At 53.9% G+C, this 21,440-nt stretch overlaps 1 protein-coding gene across 4 annotated transcripts; it reads left to right on the top strand.

Moving 5' to 3' along the window:
* Positions 1 to 333: 333 nt before the first annotated feature.
* On the top strand, positions 334 to 20,737 carry TLE2 (TLE family member 2, transcriptional corepressor). 4 transcript variants are annotated; one of them, XM_025293138.2, is made up of 20 exons: positions 334 to 640; positions 718 to 815; positions 1,154 to 1,217; positions 1,679 to 1,723; positions 4,069 to 4,131; positions 6,393 to 6,467; positions 6,676 to 6,856; positions 7,520 to 7,539; positions 8,662 to 8,769; positions 9,134 to 9,178; positions 9,736 to 9,885; positions 11,359 to 11,497; positions 12,150 to 12,310; positions 13,388 to 13,464; positions 14,235 to 14,490; positions 14,860 to 15,107; positions 15,228 to 15,375; positions 16,970 to 17,120; positions 18,636 to 18,712; positions 20,447 to 20,737. In XM_025293138.2, exons 1-20 carry the CDS (start codon positions 617 to 619, stop codon positions 20,552 to 20,554), a joined length of 2,238 nt encoding a protein of 745 aa, XP_025148923.1. In that variant the 5' UTR covers positions 334 to 616; the 3' UTR covers positions 20,555 to 20,737. The 4 variants fall into 4 exon arrangements, with proteins under 4 accessions (XP_025148923.1, XP_025148922.1, XP_025148926.1 ...); XM_025293137.2 differs by having other exon boundaries at positions 6,673 to 6,856; XM_025293141.2 differs by having other exon boundaries at positions 335 to 640; positions 14,235 to 14,484.
* Positions 20,738 to 21,440: the final 703 nt, after the last annotated feature.

The following is a 21,440-nucleotide window of genomic DNA, read 5'->3' as shown; positions in this document are numbered from 1 at the left end:
CAATCCTTAAGTCTAAGCCCATTTCCTCAGAAAGACCATTTCTGGCCCCCTCCTGTCCTCCCCGTACCAAGCTACCCTCACAGTGGGTCACTAGGTGTTTAACTGGTTTTTCTCTCTTGGGTCCTCGGGAGAGTGGGGAGTGGCGACGTTTGCGAGGCTGGACGCTAGCCTCAGTTTCCTTGCTGCTCCCGGGTGTAAGGGAAGGGGTGGTCCCGGGGCCGCGGCGCGCGGGGCGGGCGGGCCGGGTGGGCGGGCCGGGGGCGGCGGCGCCACCTTAAGGCGGCTCTGCCCGCGGCTCCCGGCCGAGCCCCGCCGGAGGGAGGCGGCTCCGCGCGGGGCCCGCCGCCCGCGCCTCCGAAACCGGCCGCCGCTCGCCCGACCTTCTGCGCCGGTCGCGCGCCCCACGCCCGGCGGGGGCCTCGGCGCCCCTTGGTCCCCGCGACACCGCGCGCTCGCTCGGGGGGCGGGGGAACTCCAGGGTCCCCTGCCCCACGCCGCTGCCCCTTCTTTCTCGGGCAGACCCCCCACCCCAGCCTCTCCCCCACCCCGCCTTCGCCTGGCCCCCCTAGATCGTCAAGCTCCGGAGTCGTGGCGGAGGGCCTCCTGGATCGGCAGGATGTACCCCCAGGGAAGGCACCCGGTGAGTGGGGGCCCGGGCTGCGGGGAGGTGGCGGGCGCCGGGCGTCCAGGAACTCAGACCTGGGCGTCCCCCCCAAGACCCCGCTTCAGTCCGGCCAGCCCTTCAAGTTCTCGATCTTGGAGATCTGCGACCGCATCAAAGAAGAATTCCAGTTTCTTCAGGCTCAGTACCACAGGTAAGGGGTGGGGGACCGGGGCGCCCCTCCCCAGGGGGCTCGCCTGGGGGAGAGGGGCGGAGTCACCAGCGTGCTGGGAGGACGGAGGGACCCCAGGGCCGAGAGGAGGGCTTCGAGGTAGAAGCGTAGGTGAGGAGGACAGCCCTCCAGTGCTGGGACACTTGGAGCCTGGCAAGGGATGGGGCCGGCCTGGGAGCGGGAGTTGGGGGGTGGGTGTGTGGAGGTGGGGCGGGAGAGAGCCAATCTCATCCCTGTGGAAACTGGCCCAGAAGGGGTCCGTGGGTGTCTCTGTTGGGGGGCAAGGAGAATGGAATCCCAACGTTCCGTCCCCTTCCCAGCCTCAAGCTGGAGTGTGAGAAGTTGGCCAGTGAGAAGACCGAAATGCAGCGACATTATGTCATGGTGAGGGGGTCGTCATACTGGGTGGGAGGCAGTGGGGAAGATGGCTTGTCTGTGAGTTGAAACACGACGGGCATGAACCCCAACTCCAGTACCCCTCTGGGACATGTCCCCAGCTGGCTGTGGGCCTCAATTTCCCTCATCTGTAAAATGGGCTGCTTGGGGTTCCAGGCTGTCTCCCAGCTCTTGGAGCAATAAATCGAGGATACCTCCTCTCCTCCTGGGCATCTCTGAGGGGCTGGGGTCTCTGGGCACTGCTCATCTACCCCACCCCCTAGAGAGAATGGAGGGAAGAGAGTCCTGCTTTCTCCTCTGGGCTCCCTTTCTGGGCCCCCAAGGAGCTGGGAGGCTCTGGGTCCTGCTGTGATCCCCTGAGTCTGGGGGCTGTTGGAAGACCCAGTCACCCAGTGCAGGTGGACATCCATGGCTACGATGGACACTGCCAGATGGCCTTTCCTTTGCAGTACTATGAAATGTCCTACGGGCTCAACATCGAAATGCATAAGCAGGTAACAGTGTGTTGGGGGTAAGGGTGTCCAGTAGGGAGGAGAGGGGTCTGGAAGCTATGAGAGGGACCCAGATCTCCAGCAGTCACAGGGCCAGGGAGCAGACGTCTTATCCTGAAAACTCTGGGACCAGGGGCCAGATTTCAGCCTTGAAAATGAATTTCTGGAGATCTTGTCCAGGAGAGATGTGCGCAGCAGACGGGGGCCAGGCTTCCTTGTAGCAGAGGCCAGCAGCCAGGTCACAGAGCCTAGGGAGGGACTTCTGTCCTAAGAAGGGGACAGACGGACAGTCTTAGAGGTCCCTTTCAGCCCAATGTATCTGACATATGGAGATGGATCCTTAGGGTCTGAGATGGAACCCCTAGGTTCTGATACCGTTCTGAAGGTTCTAAGATTAATGCTAATGATCCAAGATCTGAGACTGTCTTCTGTGTCTGAGAGTGATCTAAGGGTTCTGAGTTATACCTGAAGGTTCTGAAATTGGCTCCATTTGCCCGAGATTAACCCCCAGATCCTGAGGCTGACTTCAAGATTTTTTGATGGTTTCTAAAGGGGAGGTGAGAATTTTATCATAGAACCACCCATGCACCCAAGATAAAGTTCTCTAAGAGGACGAGAGGGACCCGGAGATTCTAAGGTTGATGGAATCTTGGGTTCTGTCCATCAGAATATTAGAATAAATCAGCAGAGCCTAGGGTCTTTCTGGTGGGTGGGAAGAAGTGAGGGTGAGCTGGGAGTGCGTGGAGGGAGCCTGCCTTGGCATGCTTTTCTGGGTCTCTGTGGGTTCTGCTGGGTCTGGTGTGGGTAGGAGGGGGCTTGTTTGCCTGCAGCATGGTGTGGTCCTATGGGTGCATGAAATAGACCTCTTTATGGGGTGGATCCCAGCTCTGGGAGCCTGGTTCCACCCTCCTGGTATGAGATGGAAGACACAGCCTCACCCAGGTGCATCCAGCAGCTCTGTAACTCAGGCAGAGGCAAAGCACAGACTGACAGAAAACCCCCTTCCCCACCCACTCACATATTTCCCCTCTGTTCAGCCTCTATGGGGCACTCCCTGCCCAGCCCCGGTCCCAGATGAAACCTACAAGTAAAACCACACTATTTCTAACCCACTCTCTGATACCAAATGTGTGTGTTTTTGCTACACAGAACAGTTCTGGAAATCTGACACCAGCTGGGTGTCCCTGTGCTTCAGTTCAACCCTAACACACCTACCCAGAGTCAGTGCAAACCCCAGTGGTTCAGGGCTAGGATTAGGGCCCCACAGGACTGCCCCTGGCCTCCTGGGCCTCTGACCCACCAGGTATAAATCAGAGTTCCCATAACCCACTCCCTGGTCTGATGTTTTGCCAGAATGGCTCACAGGACTCAGGAAAGCTCTTACTTACATTACCCATTTATGATAAAAGATATGACTTAGAAACAGCCTGATGGAAGAGATACACAGGACAAGGTTATGGAGAAGGGCCTGGAGCTTCTATGCCCTCTCCAGGCACTGTCTCCCAGCACAAACATGCATCCACCCACCAGGAAGCTCTCTGCCACCCCCAGCCCCTCTCCCCTCCATGGAGGTCGGGGGTTGGGGGTAGGACTGAGAGAAGTTCCATCCCTAAGTGTCACTCAAGTGTGGGTGACATGGACTTATTGTGAATGACAAAAGATGCTCCTCTCGCTGCTGCTATTCTGAAATCCCTAGGGTTGTAGGAGTTCTGTGCCAAGAACAGGGCAAAGAGCAAATGTATATATTTAACTTTTTGTTTTATTTGGGTTAGAGTTGATTAACAATGTTGTGTTAATTTCAGATATGCAGCAAAGGGACAGCTATACATATACATGTAGCTATTCTTTTTCAAGTTCTTTCCCCCACAATGTGTATTTCTTATAGCATCACACTCCTGAGTGTGGTATACTGGGATGGCCTGCTGACTGCAGCCACAGGGCACAGGGGCAACCGAGAGAGGGGCCATGCCTGGGAAAGACCTGGGTCCAGCCAGGGCTTGAACTTGGGACTTCAGGCGGGTGCTCCACTCCCTCTGTTTATGCTGAACTCAAAGCTCCTGGGGGAGCAGGGGTAGGTCCCAGTCTGCACTGGGCGGCTGCATCTGCTTTCTGGGAATCTCTGTTGAGTGGGTCTGGCAGGTGGTATATCCGTCCTGTCTCCCAGCTCAAGGCTGCACTGGACATCAGGTGGACAGCCTCTCTGCCAGACTCTCAGCCTGTGTCCCATATTTGCACCTGTGGGTGACAGGCCCCTCACCCCAAGCTTTGCAAGGCTTGTTGTGCCCTGGAGTTGAGGTTGTAGATTGACAGCCTGCCCTCCAAGCCTCCTCCCCATTGCTTCCTGCCAGGCCGAGATTGTGAAGCGTCTCAGTGGGATCTGTGCTCAGATCATCCCCTTCCTGACTCAGGAGGTAAGTGGGCTTCGAGGGGGTGGGGGAGGGGAACTGGAAGAAGGATTTGGCTTGGGGGTCTAGGCACTGGCTGGGCTGGGACTTTCAGGATGGAGGCAGGTGTTGGCTGAGAGGGAAGGGGGTTGGTGCTCAAACCTGCAGCCAGGCTGCCTCCGTCCAAATCCTGGCCACGTGGCCTTGGGCTAGTGGCTTGCCCTCTCTGTGCCTCTGTCATAAAATTTAGAACAGTGGCTACATGCAAGGTGGTGAAGATGATGCTGGTGTTTAGTAAACACCTAATAAAAGTCTGTCCCTGGTACTTAGTCCCTACATTATGCTGATGGAAATCAGCCAGTCACAAAAGGACATATACTATGTGATTCCACTCACAGGAGGTCCCTGGAGGAGTCAGAACCACAGAGACAGGAAGTAGGTGGTGGGGCCAAGGGCTGGGGGAGGGAACAGGGAGTCAATACTTCATGGGGACAGAGTTTCCATTTGGGAAGATGAAAAAGCTCTGGAGATGATTGTGGGAATGGTTGCAGGACAATGTGAATGTGCTTAATGCCACTTAAACATGGTTAAAGGGTAACTCTTATGTACTTGTAATCACAATAATACAAAAATGTGGAAAGGGACAGATAAGGCAAGAGAGTGTGAGCACTTCATTGAAACTTAAAAAATAAAGTTAGCCCTTGTGCAAATGCCCTAAGCTCTTCAGGACCTTTGCAACCCCCATTCCTGCTTCCATCTGGAACATTCTATCTCCAGAGAGATGAGAGGACAGATTCTGACACAAGGTGGCTACACAGGGGACCCTTACTGTGTTGGAGACCACAAAAGGGGAAGATGCTCCTTTTGGTTTGGACCCCATCAAAACCCCATCAAGGTTTCTGGGCTCTTGAGATGGAGTGAGATTCGTTCTGTCTGGTCTCAGATTTAGAGATGGTGTCTGAACAAGGTGGCCCAGCATGACAGAGGCCAAACTACAGTAGGAAATGGGGTAAAAGGACTTTGGGAAGGAGTGAATTAAGACACACATATGTGTCCCAGGAAATTCCATGCTTCTAGACCAGGAGTCAGCAAACAGCAACCTAAGGACTAAATCACTGGCCCTTCCCTTGTTTTGTAAAATAAAGTTTTATTGGCACACAGCCATGCCCATTCATGTTCTTATTGTCTATGGCAGCTTTCCCCATAAAATGGCAGAGCTGAGTAGTTTCCATAGAGACCCTCTGGCCTACAAAACCAAAATTATTGACTCTCTGGCCCTTTGCAGTCAAAACATACCAACCCCTGGCCTGGACACACCCTTTCAGGTGTGCCCCACACAGGACACCCCATCAGTATCCTGACACTTCCTTAGTGGGAACAGCCCCAATCTCCATCCTGGGTAGTTTGGGTGCAAAAGTGGCCTTAGAGAGAACATAGGAGCCACTAGCTATGTGTGGCCATTTACATCTGTATTAATTTTTATTTCTTTTATAATATATTACATTAAATTAATATGTAAATTTCTGTCAAATTAATTAAAGGAGGCATCTCATTCCTCAGTTGCACCAGCCACATTTCAAGTGCTCAGTGGCTGCAAATGGCTTCTGTATCCAACAGTGCAGTCGAAGATGTTTTATCACCGTGTGAAAGGGGGGAGAGGAAGGAAGGAAGGAGGGCGGGATGAGGGTGGGGTGCATGGGGGTCCTTTAGAGACTGCCAGTTTGTATTTTGTGACCTGGGTGATTGGTCCACGGCTGCTTATTTGTACAGTGGTTCTTTACTGGGGGTGATTCTGTCCTCAGGGGACACTGGGTGATGGTGGGGACCTTTGTGCTTGTCACTACTGGGGGTGTTTCTGGCATCCAGTGAGTGTTGGGGGCAGGGACGGGGCTCCACGCACCACAGTGCCCGGGACGGTCCCCATACAGGGTGACCCAGCCACGACGTCAGCAGTGCCAAAGGCGGGGACTCTGGTGTATAAACTCTGCTTTCTAAGTATTGGTTTGAACTGCACTGCATTGCTTTGTTTGTTTCCTGATTTTGAAAGGAGAGAAAGAAAATAGAGCACGTGAGAGAAGAAGAGGGGCGGGTGCTTTCCTGATGGTCCAGTGCTCCCACTGTAGGGGGTGCGGGTTGCATTCCTGGTCAGGGAACTAAGATCCCATATGCCTGCAGGGTGTGACTGATAAATAAAGGGGGGAGTCCCAGAGGGTGTTGTCTGAGAGGTAGGGTCTCTGATCAGATAAGGGTGCTCTCCTGAGTGTCCCTGACCCCACCCCCACCTCCAGCACCAACAGCAGGTCCTGCAGGCCGTGGAGCGGGCCAAGCAGGTGACAGTTGGGGAGCTGAACAGCCTCATTGGGGTGAGTCATCTGGCGCCCGCCCCGCCTTTGGTGGTGAAGCTGGGGGTGCTGGGTGGGCAGCTAGCTAACCTGGGCTCCGGTAGCCTTGGAAACCCCAAGGCGGGCCCTGTCTGCCCAGACACAGCCTCTCCGGCTTTGGCTAGGGGAAGCGGGGGCTCCCAGGGCCCGCCCCTGCCCGCCCCTGGCCCACCCGCCTCCTCTCCAGCAGCAGCAGCTCCAGCCACTGGCCCACCACGCCCCCCCTGTGCCCCTCACCCCTCGCCCAGCGGGGCTGGTGGGCGGCAGTGCCACGGGACTACTGGCCCTGTCGGGAGCCCTGGCCGCCCAGGCTCAGCTGGCCGCGGTCACCAAAGAGGAGCGGGCAGGCGTGGAGGCGGAGGGGTCCAGAGGTGAGTGGACATCCCCGATGGCAGGAGCTGGGGGAGTGGGGAGAGGGTAGCAGGACCACTAAACTCATCTAAATGAGAGGGATGGGACTTCCCAGGTGGCTCAGTGGTAAAGAAGCTGCCTACTAATGCAGGAGACACGGGATCAATCCCTGGTCCAGGATGCTCCACATGCTGTGGAGCAACTAAGCCTGTGTGCCACAATCATTGAAGCTGTGCTCTAGAGCCAAGGAGCCACAGCTACTGAAGCCTGCGCTCCTTAGAGCCCGTGCTCCACAAGAAGAAGCCACTGCAATGAGAAGCTTGCGTAACTCAACTAGAGAGTAGCCCACACAGCAGCGAAAACCCAGCACAGCCTTAAAAGAAATAATAAATAAAATAAAAAAATAAATGTGAGGGAACGGAGCGGGCTGCAGAGTTGCAGGTTCAATTCTGTTCTCCATGGGGTATGTGTCTTTGGGCAAGTTATAAACCTCTCTGGGCATCTATCTGAATGGTGCAGGGAAGGGATAGTCCACTCCTTGCTAGGGTGTTAGAAGGAGGAGGGAGTTTCTGAGTTGGGAAGAGGGCTTTATGTGCTGTGGACGGCTGAGTGCTCTAGCACCATGGGATATAACCCCCCACTTCTTTTCCTTTCTCTCTCTTTACCTCACCCCCGCCCGCCAGTGGAGAGAGTCCCTAGCAGGGTAAGTTGAGGGGCTCCAGGGACTTGCCCTCTTATCTAACATTTGCTTTGTATTCACATGTGGCTGAAGCTGCTTGTTCTGAGCTGTTGGGGCCTCAGAAGGAGACCACATCCCGCTTTCACACTGTGTAGCCTTTTTTTGGGGGGGAGGGTAGGGGGCTGCCCATAAGACTAGAGTTTTATTTATTTCAAATTTTCCATCTCTAGCAATTTTTGCAATAGAATAAATTAATGCATGCCTGGGTAGCATTCCATCCATTCCTCCATCATTAATTTATCCCTCATTCTCTCCATTTTTATCATCTACAAGAGGGCTGCACAACAGAAATATCACGTGAGCCCTGTAGGTAGTTTTTAAAAATTGTTTAGTTTTGAAATCATTACAGATGTGCAGGGAGGTTGCAAAGAAATGTACAAGGAGGTCCCCTGTACCCCTCACCCAGTGATAACATCTTTCCGAACTAAAATACCGTGTCACAGTCAGAAAATGGACATGGGTGTACCCCACAGGGCTTATTCCCACTTCATGGTTTTACACGCACTCTAGTGTGTGTGTGTTTCCATGCCTTTTCAATCACATATTTAACTTTCTGTAAACATCACTATGAATTTTCCAGTAGCCACATTAGGAAAGTTAAGCGGGTGAAATGAATTTCAACAGTAAATTTTATTTAACACAATGCATCTACAATATTTCAACCTGTAATCAACATAAAAGGTTTTGTGTTTTTGTTTTTGTTTTTTGAGCAGAGAAAGGTTTATTGCAGGGCCATGCAAAGAGACCTGCAAGGTTGGCTCATGCCTCCCTCAGAACCCAAATGCACAACATAAAACAGTCTTAATGGGATCTTTTCTGTCTCCAAGCTCCGAATGCATTTTGCACTCAGAGCTTATTTCAGTTTGCACGGGTGCCCCCCAGGGGCCCTTGGGTGATATCTGGGGACATTTGTGATTGTCACAACTCCACTGAATCTGCCCTTGGAAGGTCCTTTTTTCCAGATGAGAAGCTTGGGGCACAGATCCTAATAACAGTAATGGGGCTCCTCGGTTCTGCTGGGCCAGGACCCAGTCTTGGGCTCAGGGCTCTGACTCTTTCTCCCACCTGGCCCATGTGGCTCTGCAGAGTGTATCTCCCTCACCCCCGGAGAGTGTGGTGGAAGAGGAGCGGCCCAGTGGCCTGGGTGGAAATGGAAAGCAGAGAGCCGAGGAGAAGGATCTATCAGGACCTTATGTGAGTAGAGGGGGAGGCGCGCATGGACTTGGAAGGGCAGATGGGGGTGGGGTGAGGCCAACCAGCCTGAGAGGTTGATTGCCTCTGTGGGTCGAGAGCTGGGAAGGAGGTAAGGATGCTCCTGGCCTCCGGCTCTCACCCCACTGCACAGAGGGGTAAACTGAGGCCACACAGCACCTCTTGGGTGCTCATATTCATCTTCTCCATTCTTCTCCGTTGAGAGATTTCCCCCACTGGCCTCCTTTGTACTTGAACAAATGAAACAAGCCCCAGAATCCCAATCAGACCCTCCCAAGGAGATGTAAGGGGATGTGGAGGCAGGGGTAGGGCCAGGGTGAGCTCTCTTCCCCCCGTGTCCCCCCAGGAAAGTGACGAGGACAAGAGCGATTACAACCTGGTGGTGGACGAGGTGAGTCAGGGTCCAGGCTCTTCCCGCTCTGACCTCAGGTCTGATCTGGGCACAGAGCAGGCAGTGGGTTATCTGGGAGAGTTGGGGGGCCTTGTGTTCCCCTCTCTGTGGGATGGCTGGGATGGGGATGCTATGGGGCCAGAGGCAGTAGGGAAAACCAGGACATCCCAGGCTGACCTCCTGTCCATAGCATAGGTGGGGAAACTGAGGCCCAGAGAACCCCAGAGGCAGGCAATGGAAGTGGCTTCATGCCCTGGTTCTCTGCGTGACTTCAGGGCAGTGACACCCCTTCCTTGGCCTCACTTTTCCTCATCTATTTGATGGGGGGAAACAAAACCAAGCCCATATAGAGTTGTTGCTCTGTGTAGCTTATGTCCTTAAACCCATTGTACAGATGAATCAACTGAGGCACAGGGAGGTTTCATAATCCTCCCAAGGTGGGTCCTAGATGTCCATTCTAGAGGTCGGGGTGGGACACAGGTAGGGTATAGAGAGGAGCTCTCCTTCCTCTGCCACTTCAGTGCCCTCCCCATTCATCGTGACCTCCTCAAACCCAGGACCAACCCTCCGAGCCCCCCAGTCCAGCAACCACCCCATGTGGAAAGGCACCTACCTGCATCCCTGCTCGTCGGGACCTTGTGGACAGTCCAGCCTCCTTGGCCTCCAGCCTTGGCTCACCGCTCCCCAGAGCCAAGGAACTTGTCCTGGTAAGTCGGTGGGGTGGGGGGGGGGTGCCTTGAAACTCATTTTATTCATCCCAGGGACCTGAAAACAGACTGCCGCGTTAGATGTGGGATGAGAGAAATGAGCCAGGCTGGTGTGCTCCAGCATTCCCTTCCTGATTATTATGTCCCTAAAAATCCACCTCTGCATTAGCCCAGTAATGCTTCTTAAGTGGACTCATTCTGCAACTTTGTAAATAATATTAAAAGGTAACTCACCATCTTATGTGGAAAACAAGTGTCTCTAGCAATAGATAGGAAGTCAGTGAAAATAAACACAGTGAGTGAAACTATAGAACTGGCAACTGGCCAGGCTGACTCCAGCCCTGGGAGTGTTAAGGCCTTGGGGACACACACACCAGCCCCAACTGTAAGGAAAGATGACTCATACCAGAAAAACTTTCTCCTTGCTTCTCCTGATGTTTGATGCCTGGTGTAGGGGACCACCTGAAAGCACTCCCCCACCCTCCCAACCCTCCTGGGCATTCTCAGTTCAGCTCGATTTGTCCCTGCCCCCAGTTCTTCCCCAGACCCCTGCCCTGCACTTACCAGGGAGACTGTGTCGGTTTCTAGGCTTCCCCTCCCAGCAGGTTGCTATGGCAACTGCCAAGGTTGGGGCTCCCATGGCATCTCCTGTGCCCTCTTCCTATGCCAAGGAGATGCAGAGGGGGAGGGGCAGTGCTATTTTAATGAAGAAGCCCCCAGAAGGCCCCCCTGTCCCCATGTTGGCCCCAACTACTCCCTGCTATGGGTGTGTGAATGTGGTTGTCACAAAACGTGTGATCCTGTGAAGGAAAGATAGGGTGCAGCCCACACAAGATGAGGATGTGAAGTTTCTTGAAAGGCAAAGAAAGCGATGACAGAAAGCTGAGATGGAGCTTATTCCCACATGGAGGTTCAGCTTCCCCTCTCTTCCAGGGTCCCCATGGGGAGGGACAGCAGTGGGGGACATCCCCTCCTCGTGGGGAGCAAGTGGGTGCCCAGCAGTACTAGGGTCTTGCCTTGGGAACACGCTGTGGTCTCCTGCCTGTAGAGCCCATCCTAGAGTTTGGTCCTCTGCCCTAAAGGATGTGACACCCTCTAAGTCTGTGTACTGCCTTCTTTCATGATCCCCACGGGCCCAACTTGCCCCAAGTGTGTGAATGTTCACCGCCTTTTTTACCCTGCGGCTGCATTGTATACCTTATCACACACATGCGCGATTCTCCCAAGACTGCGTGGGTTCCTGTGTGTGCACCCCAAGGGTGGATGCTCAGATGTCCATCTGGCATTGTGCACGGGTGCTCACATGGGCCCCGTGCTCAGGGGGTCACCCGTGGGGCCTGTCCCCAGGTGTCTGTGTATACCTGCCATGAGCCCTGGTCTGCCCCAGGTGTATCTGCTCTCACCTTCCGCCCAGATCTTTGGGCTGCAAGGCACCAGGTGTCTGGTGGTGTTCAGTCCTGCCCTTTCCCCCAGAACGATCTTCCAGCCAGCACTCCCGCCTCCAAATCCTGCGACTCCTCCCCGCCCCAGGACGCATCCACCCCTGGGCCCAGCTCGGCCAGTCACCTCCGCCAGCTAGCAGCCAAGCCTGCCCCTTCCACAGACAGTATTGGTGAGTCCCTGCTCCCTGCTGGGGAGCTCTTGACAATGGGGGTGGGGAGGCAGGAGGTCTGGCTTACAGCCCTGGCATTACCTTGCACTTTCCATGACTCTGAGCTAGACACTGCCTCATGCTGGGCCTCTTGTTTCTTCATTGTCTTGGCTTGATGGTGGCAGGGGTCAGCTGAGGCCCAGAGAGGGGAAGTAACTTTCTTGGGGGCTCCAGTACCCTAGAAAGACAAGTTTTGGAGTTACACATGCTTGCATTTGAGGTCAGCTTTGGACACTTACTGGCTGTGTGACTTTGGGCAAGTGACCTGACTTCTCTGAGCTTCACTTTCCCCATCATTATTATGGGGTTGGGGTAGAGGGAGGGACTCAAGATGGGCATGGTTGGAGGTTAGAGGTAGAGTGGGAGAGGTTTGAGGATGTTCCTGAGATGTTGCTGGACAATTTGAGTCTGGGTTTTAAAGTAGGAGTTCAGTAACTGAAAAAGGAAAGGGAAAGGCTTGTTGGCCAGAGTGAACAGCATCTGTTAAGTGTCTAGAGATAGGACAGGGTATGCTGGATGCTGTGCTAGAACATGAGAGCCTTGGAACTCCCCTAAGGCAGTTGGACCTGAGCCCAACATGTCTGAAAACCTGTCTTTGTCTCTTCTTACTCAGCCCTGAGGAGTCCCCTGACCCTGTCCAGTCCCTTCAGCACATCCTTCAGCCTGGGCTCCCACAGCGTCCTTAACGGGGACCTCTCCGTGCCCAGCTCCTACGTCAGCCTCCACCTGTCCCCCCAGGCCAGCGGCTCTGTGGTGTACGGACGCTCTCCCATGGTGAGTCTTCAGGGTGAGAGATGCCAGGTGTCAGCAGGACCCAGAGGCTGGGGCTGGGAGGAGAAACCAGTTATACGTGGAAAGACCAGGGAATGGGGAAAGTGAGGGGCGTCCTGACTTGGTGAGTGCATGTGAGATGATCTGACGGTCTCAGTAGCCCCACAAGCTTTGTACAGATAAGCACCTGTGACTATGGAAAAGACAACTGTGATCATGCTGCATTAAGAGAAACAAAACCCCAGACATGGAATGTGAGGGTCCCCTTCAGCCTTCTGGCAGATGGTGTATAGTAGTTTGCCCTGATTTTTGAGGGACTTCAATGATTATGATAGATTGCAGAGAAAGAACTAGCCCAGGGAGAGGACAGAAGTGATATCCATGAGGAGGAGCTAAAGGAGAGGCATGAGAGCCCCGAGCTGCAGCAAGGGGAGGAGACAAGGTCTGTGTGGGCCCCAGTACTGGGGTGAATGCTGGCTAGAGTGAGCCATCCTGAAGTGGGTGTAGATGCCTCCAGAGGGAATAAAATGTCTGTCACTGGAGTTATCCCAGGCCAGAGGCTGGATGGGCACTTGCAAGTGACTCTGTAAAACAGAGGTCAGCAATGTTTTCTGTAAAGGGCAAGATAGTGAGCATTTTTGGCTTGGCAGACCAGTTGGCTCCTATCACAACTACCTGACTCTGCTTTCATAGCTCAAAACCATCCTAGACAAAAATACAGGAATGGGTATGGCTGTGTGTGCCAATAAAACTTTATTTACAAATACAAGCAGGGGGCCATGGTCTGCTGACCCCTGTTCTGAGCACTGGACAGGAGATTCATCAGGATCCCTCCAACTCTGGGGTGCTAGGATTCTCCAGCTAGAGAACTTGGGGTTCCCTCATGTGAAAGCCTCCACTTTCCCATCTGTAGGATACGTCGAGAAGAGGGCACCTTCCCTTTTTTGGGAGGGGCTGATAAACAAATTGGTGGGGAGGGGTCCTCTGATAAACATAGAGGGATGTGGCAAGTGAGCGCAGGAGAGGCAGACACGGGTTTTAGTCACCCTCCCCGTGACACCCCCGTTGGTGTTTTGGCAGATGGCATTTGAGTCTCACCCACATCTCCGAGGGTCATCCATCTCTTCCTCCCTGCCCACCATCCCTGGGGGAAAGCCGTGAGTACCAGGGTGGCGCTCCCTGCCTCCTCTGAGGTGCTTATATAGTGGGGTGGGGGTTGGGCTCTCCCTCTGCCTGTCGCAAAAGTCTCTTCTGTAAGATAATTGGGCTCCCAGAGTTGCTGTCTGGATAAAGAGATATGTAACAAGCAAGATCTAGACAGGGGTTCTCATCAGGGCGTAGATTTTGTGCTGCCCCTCCCCCAGGATATTTGGTGAAGTCTGGTGATAAGTTTGGTTGTCACACCCCAATGCTTCTAGCCTCTGGAAGCATGGGACCCAAGGATGCTGCTCCATACCCAATAATGCATCCCACCCCAGAGAATGAGCTGGCCCCAAGATCGGTAGAACTTTTTGGCATGAGAACATTCTATACTTAGGGCTGTCTGATCTGAGAGCCATCCGCCATCTGTGGCTATTGAGCACTTCAAATGTGGTCACTGCAACTGAGGAACTGAAATTTTACATTTCTTTAAATTTAACTGGCCCTGTGTGGCTGCTATTGGACTGTGTTGTCTGAAACTCACAAGGCATCTTCCTGGATCTTCTGTTTCACCGACTCCTACTAAGTGCTTGCTTCCCACGCGCCAGGCCACAGCCGGACCACTTCCTCTTTTGTATCGCGCTGACCATGCCACGTCATCTTTGATCCTGGGGCCCTGTCCCTAAACACATGGAGGCACGGGCAGGGGAAGACCCCTCCCTGCCCTGGGGGTTGAGGGTAAGGAGTGTCCCGGCTCCTTGTGCCTCATGCCCCACCTCCCGTCCAGGGCCTACTCCTTCCACGTGTCTGCGGACGGGCAGATGCAGCCGGTGCCCTTCCCTTCCGATGCACTGGTAGGCGCGGGCATCCCACGGCATGCGCGGCAGCTGCACACGCTGGCGCATGGCGAGGTGGTCTGCGCAGTCACCATCAGCGGCTCCACACAGCACGTGTACACGGGTGGCAAGGGCTGCGTGAAGGTGTGGGACGTGGGCCAGCCCGGCGCCAAGATGCCAGTGGCCCAGCTGGACTGCCTGGTGAGGGTAGGGCGGGGCCTGCAGATACATGAGGCAGGGCCTGTAGACACATGGGGCGGGGCCTGCAGACAAGGGAGGGGGACCTTGCAGGCCAGAGGGGCAGGGCTTATAGGCCACCTAGGGGTGGCGCTATAGGTCAATGGGTGGAGTTTATAAGCCAACCAGGGTTGGGCTTTTGGCCAATTAGGGGCAGAGCTCTTAGGGCACCGACAGGTGATTATAGCCCAACAGGGATGGGGTTTATGGGCCAATGGGTGGAATTCAAGGGCCAACCAGGGGCAGAGCTTATAGACCAGTGGGATGATTTCTTCAGCTGGGTTCCTGCAGGCTTGGCTGGAGGTCCCACCTACTGTCCTCGTTTTTCTCCCCTCCCAGAACCGGGACAACTACATTCGTTCCTGCAAGTTGCTGCCTGACGGCCGGAGTCTGATCGTGGGCGGTGAAGCCAGCACCTTGTCCATCTGGGACCTGGCGGCACCCACTCCTCGCATCAAGGCAGAGCTGACCTCCTCGGCGCCCGCCTGCTATGCCCTGGCCGTCAGTCCTGACGCCAAGGTCTGCTTCTCCTGCTGCAGCGATGGCAACATCGTGGTCTGGGACCTGCAGAACCAGACCATGGTCAGGTGGGTGGCCGGTGCCCTGTGACCTCGGGCAAGCTCCTGCCCTCTTCTGTTGGTGCTGCCTGGGAAGACGCTAAAGCAGCACCGCCTCCAGGGTTGACACTTGGGCCCTCCTTTCTCCAGGCAGTTCCAGGGCCACACGGATGGGGCCAGCTGCATCGACATTTCGGATTATGGCACTCGGCTCTGGACAGGGGGCCTGGACAACACCGTGCGCTGCTGGGACCTGCGGGAGGGGCGCCAGCTGCAGCAGCATGACTTCAGCTCCCAGGTGCCACACAGGGTCTGGCAGGAGTGGGACACAAGCTCCAGGAAGGCAGCCTCCCTTCCTCTCCCCCTGAGGCACCCAGACGCCAGACAGCACCAAACACCTACCCTCTGTGTCCATCTTTCTTGTCCTTGAGACACATCCACAGTCATTCCTCTTTAATCAGTCCTTCAAAGACAGACACAGGGAAACACAAAGGAGATGATTCATACCAAGCTGTGAGGCTACTAAGACCCTCAGATCATCTTCCCAGATGATCCTGCCAAGTCATTCCCCTGTTCCTTTGTCTTCTGTGTAGCTGGTTTCTCCTCCCAGCCTTCAACCTCTTGACCCTACTGAGAGCTCCTGACCTACCCCCACCCCAGGACTCATCACGGAGGAGCTGCTGACCCCAGGGGATAGATAGAAGCTGATGTAGGAGCTGGACACAGAGAGGTCTCTGTTAGGGGTGCTCTGAAAATCGAGACTGAAGGATGTAGTAAAGGAGCTGGACAGAATCATGGGGCTCCTCGGGGCTGAGCCTTCAGAGGCTGAGCCAAGGACAAGTCTTCAGGTACCTTGGACTCAGATCCTATCTCCTGCTGCTTTGGGGGCAGGTTGTGAGCTCCTTGGCATGTTTTTTTAAGGCCTTTGTGCTCTAGTCTTACACACACCGTGCCCTGTGACCCCTCTAGATCTTCCCATTTATTGTTCCCTCTGACTGACATGCCTTTCCCTTCCTTCCTCCAACTGGTAAACTCCTACCCATCCTTCAAAACCCATCTCCAATTTGTCTCCTTGAAGCCTGCTGGGAACTAGCTTCCAAACTCATTTTACCTTCTGTTTAGCTTGAAGTTTCCTTTGATAAGGACATCAGGAGTGCAGGTGGATACAGTTGTCCATCCCCTGTCCCCAACACTTAGATAGGTGGCTTCATATCTGGTGATCCCATGGTGAATATCTCCCATCCCCCCAGCCCACCCTCTTCTTTATACAGGGACGCTTCTATATGGCCGGGAACATGCAAAACCTTCTACTTTTTCTCTGTTGTGAATGTATGGTTCTTTCCACATGTGTCTCATTTATCAGGAAGACTTAGAAAGGCTTAGGAGTGAAGAGGGCCTTACTGCTCTCTGTGCTGTGCTTGACGTGGCGCACAGACCGATGAGGCCACTGCATCCTTTCAAATCAAAGTAAAAAGAGGTGTTGGCAAGTAGGGAGCGTTCCAGGCTGGGTGTCGGGAGGCCTGGTCTTTCTCGGACTTGCTCTGTGACCTTGAGCTGGACATGGCCTCAGCTTCCCTTCCACCATCTGCTCAAGGGGAGCTGCGGTGCTCGCTGGCTTCACCCCTTCCCTCCCTCCCTCCCAGAGCTGTTGTGCGTTCAGAGAAGATAATGGATGTGAGGCCCCGGGGCTCCATGTAATTCTGATTAATATTAATGATTCGACACGCAGTTGCCTGCTGCGCTCTGCTCCAGGCCCAGGGCCAGCTGCCTCTCCATGCAGGAGCTGCAGCGGCAGAACGTTGGACCGCTCCCCTCCTCCCCGGGCCCCCCAAGCTCTGGGCATCCCCCCACCACATGCCAAGGGGTTTTTTGTCTCCTCTCTTCACTCCTAGATTTTTTCCCTGGGCCACTGCCCTAACCAGGACTGGCTGGCCGTTGGCATGGAGAGCAGTAGTGTGGAGCTCCTACATGTCCGGAAGCCCGAGAAATACCAGCTGCATCTCCACGAGAGCTGCGTGCTGTCCCTCAAGTTTGCCTCCTGCGGTGCGTCTCTGGGGCTTGGGTGGGGCCTCTGGGAGCTGGGGCGCTGGGGCAGGGTTGCCAAAACATAACGACAACAAAAACTCACAACAGAAAACGAGGATGCCCGATTACATTTGCATCTTAGATAAACAGCACATCACTCCTTAATAGAAGTATGTCCCTATTGCATGGGACATACTCTAACCGGAGGTCCCAAACCTCAGGATCTATTGCCTGATGATCTAAGGTAGAGCTGATGTAATAATAATAGGAATGCTGCTGCTGCTAAGTCGCGTCAGTCGTGTCCGACTCTGTGCGACCCCATAGATGGCAGCCCACCAGGCTCCCCCGTCCCTGGGATTCTCCAGGCAAGAACACTGGAGTGGGTTGCCATTTCCTTCTCCAATGCATGAAAGTGGAAAGTGAAAGTGAAGTGGCTCAGTTGCGTCCGACTCTTAGCGACCCCATGGACTGCAGCCCACCAGGCTCCTCTGTCCATGGGATTTTCCAGGCAAGAGTACTGGAGTGGGTGCCATTGCCTTCTCCAATAATAGGAATAGTGCACAATAAACGTTATGCGCTGGAATCACCCTGAGGCCACCCCCTCTTATCTTGTTCCCCATGGAAAAACTGTCTTCCATGAAACCGGTCCCTCGTGCCAAAAAGGTTGGGGATCGCTGCTCTAAAGGACAAAGAATTTGTTAGCATGTCTCAAGCACCTTGTGGGATATACTTGTACACTAAACAGCACATAATTTATTAGCATAAGTATGTCCCCAAAATGCATGAGATATAATTTATACTATTTTAGTGCAGATAGATCTCAAATATTGCATTACTTACACTAATTTTTTTGTTGTTTTCAGTATTGATATATCCCAAGTAGTTCATGGAACTTACATATACTTAAAAAAAACAAACAGAGGGACTTCCCTGGTGGCCCAGTGGCTTCCAATACAGGGAGGCTGGGTTTAATCCCTGGTCTGGGAACTAGATCCCACATGCCCTAACTAAGACCTGGCGCAGCCAAATAAATAAATATGTGTCAGAAAATAGATAATGAACTATTTGGGACCTACCTGTACTAAAAATGATGGGTGGTTGATCTTAGGTTCAAATGTAACTGAGCACCCTGGTTTTTCTTTTTGTTTTGCTTCTTTCCCCGCATTTTGGCCACGCCACATAGCTTTTGGGATTTTAGTTCCCTGAGCAGGGATTGAACCTGGTCCCTCAGCAGTGAAAGCACAATCTAACCACTGGACAAGTAGGGAACTCCCTGGGCACCCTATTTTTATCTGGCTACCCTCTCTTGGGGCTCCCCCTTCTTGAAGGTCAGTTGGAGCTCTTTGGGACCTTGGGTTCACTGTCTGGCACTTGGGGGTAAGGCTTGAGCCTCAGCAAAGGGGCTTCCTGTCCGCCAGGGGAGGGCAGAGGTGCAGGAAAGGGAGGGAGAGTTGCTCTGTCTCTGTCCGCCACCCCTAGCCCTGGCTTCTTCCAATCCACCGCCCTCCTGAACTCCTCACCCTCCTCCCCCAGGGCGGTGGTTCGTGAGCACGGGGAAGGACAACCTGCTCAATGCCTGGAGGACACCGTACGGGGCCAGCATCTTCCAGGTACTGCATGTCTGAGGTCTCTGTCCCCCCCACCACCACTGCAGGACGCCAGGTGCCCCAGGACCCAGAGAGGGGTGGGGGTTGAACAGGGGAGCGTCCTCAACAGCCTGCAGCTACTAAAGCAGGCAGTCAGCCTGAAGGCCACATCTGTGCACAAACTGTTTGTGTTATTAGTTGTAAAGTGAAGTGAAGTTGCTCAGTCATGTCCGACTCTGCAACCCCATGGACTGTAGTCTACCAGGCTCTTCCGTTCATGGGATTTTCCAGGCAAGAATACTGGAGTGGGTTGCCATTTCCTTCTCTAGGGGATCTTCCTGACCCAGGGATTGAACCCAGGTCTCCCGCATTGTAGGCAGACGCTTTACCATCTGAGCCACCAGGGAAGTGTTGTGATAAATCCATATAAAATTCACCATCTTGACCATTTTTAAATGCAGGGCTCAGTGGCATTAAGTACATTCACACTGTCCTACAACCATCCCTACCATCATCTCCAGAACTTTCTCATCTTCCCATACTGAAACTCGGTCCCCATGAGACACTGACTTCCCATCCCCTGGCCCCACCATCTACTTCCTGTCTCTGTGGATTTGATGACTCATGTGAGTGGGATCACACAAAATTTATCTTCTGTGTCTCTCTTCTCTCACTGAGCATCACATCCCCAAGGTCCATCCATGATGTAGCAGGCGTCAGAGCTTCCTTCCGTTTTAAGGAATATAGAGGCTAATATTCTACTGTGCGGATGGGCCATACTGTGTTCATCCATCATCTGTTGGTGGGTACTAGGGTTGTCTCCACTTCTGGGCTGCTGTGAATTGTGCTGCTGTGAACATTCATGTACATTCTCCTGTGCATGCCTGTTTTCATTTCTCCTGGGCAGATATCTTGGAATGGAATTGCTGAGAGTTGTTTAATCTTTGGAGGAACTGCCAGACTCTTTCCCAAATTTTTCATTCCCACTGGCAATATGGAAGGGTTCCGATTTCTCTCCATCCTCCACAACACTTATTCTGGCATCTTTCTTAGAGCCATCCTGCTCGATGAGGAACAGTTTTTACATGTTTTAAAGGGTTGTGGGGGAAAAAAAATAGTAGATGATGTAACACTGACTGATTTGGTCCTTGCACTTACCGGCCAGAGCTCATTGGACTTAAATGAGCTTTCAGGTCAAAGCCTGAAAATTTACCACTGGGCCCTTTTCAGAAGTAGATTGCTGAGGGAATTCCCTGGGTGGTCCAGTGGTTAGGACTCTGTGCTCTCACTGCCCAGAGCTTAGGTTCAATCCCTGGTCGGGGAGCTAAGATCCCTTAAGCTGCATGGACAAAAAAAGAAACAGCTTGCAGAGTGCTGGTGTAGGTCATCCTACTTTAAGCCTTAGCTGTCTTCTGTGCTGTGAGACCTCATGTCTGGTACACACCCTCTCTGAGCTTCCCAGGAGATGGTGGTTCTCCTGTTCTATGGAACTGAGGTCCCGCTCTTCCCAGGAGCATCATCACTGTTCTCTAGAAGAACTGTTACCCTCCTTCTGTCCTCACAGCTAGGCTCCCTGTGTTGGGCCCCCAAGTCCTGTCTCCGCTCCGGCCTTGACCATAGCTCACCCCTGGGGACAGGCACTGCCCCAGATGCCTTGTGTCTTCCCTCTGAGTGTGCAGGTGGTCAGGAGCACGAGCCAGACCGTGCTGGCCTTGGCCGCGCCTCACTCTCTCCTCCCCCGCCCCCTCCTGTCCACAGTCCAAGGAGTCCTCCTCTGTGCTCAGTTGTGACATCTCCGGGAACAACAAGTACATCGTGACAGGCTCTGGGGACAAGAAGGCCACCGTGTATGAGGTGGTCTACTGAGACCCCCTTCTTCCTGCATCCCTGGCCTGACTCCCAGGGGAGGGTCATTCCAAACCTCCCCCCTAGTCCTACCATGAGCCCTAAATCTCATCCATGCTCTGGCTGACCCCTCGTGTCCTCCCCTGCTGGATGTGGGGCCAGATACACAGGAGGACCTTGGGGAAATAAATGTATTTATCACAACTGCCTTTTTGTTTTGGGTTGGGGAACTGGGGACATTGCTCATCCTGGAGGCACAGGGTGAGCAAATGGTGATTTCAGAACCTTACTTAGTGGGTGGAAAAGTGCTGGCCAGCAAGAACCACCCCCTGTAAACCAGTCTCTCCTCCTCGGCACAGCTGACATTGAGGCTGCATAATTCCCGGTTGGGGAGCTGTGCCAGGCCCTGTGGGGTGCTGAGCAGTATCCCAGCCCCTACCCACTCAATGCCAGGAGCACAGATGTCCCCAGACATGGTCCCCTGGGGCTTAGACTCACCCCTGGGGAGTAGAAGCCCTGGTCTAATGGGACACGGGTATCTTGGGAAGGACTGAGGAGCCACTCCTGGGGCTGTGCAGGCAGGGCTGGGAGCATCTCTCCATGAGATCAGAAGAGCTCAGTGGAGCAGGAAGGACTCCAGAGACTTCCCTGGCAGTCCACAGGTTAAGACTCCACATTTCCACTGCAGGGGGCATGGGTTCCATGCCTGGTTGGGGAACTAAGATCCCTCATGCTACACGTGCTAAGCCGCTTCAGTCTTTTTGCAATCCCATGGACTGTAGCCTGCCAGGCTCCTCTGTCCATGGAATCCTCCAGGCAAAAATACTGGAGGGGGTTGCCGTTTCCTCCACACACTCAGGGAAAAAAATAAGGCAGGGGGCTCCGTGTCCAGTTCTCTTGACGGCAC

The sequence above is a fragment of the Bubalus bubalis genome, chromosome 9 (genome assembly GCF_019923935.1).
Source record: "Bubalus bubalis isolate 160015118507 breed Murrah chromosome 9, NDDB_SH_1, whole genome shotgun sequence".
In the NCBI taxonomy this organism is placed as follows: domain Eukaryota; kingdom Metazoa; phylum Chordata; class Mammalia; order Artiodactyla; family Bovidae; genus Bubalus; species Bubalus bubalis.
Note: the sequence above shows the minus strand (reverse complement) of the source record. Positions and strands in the feature narration are given on the sequence as shown.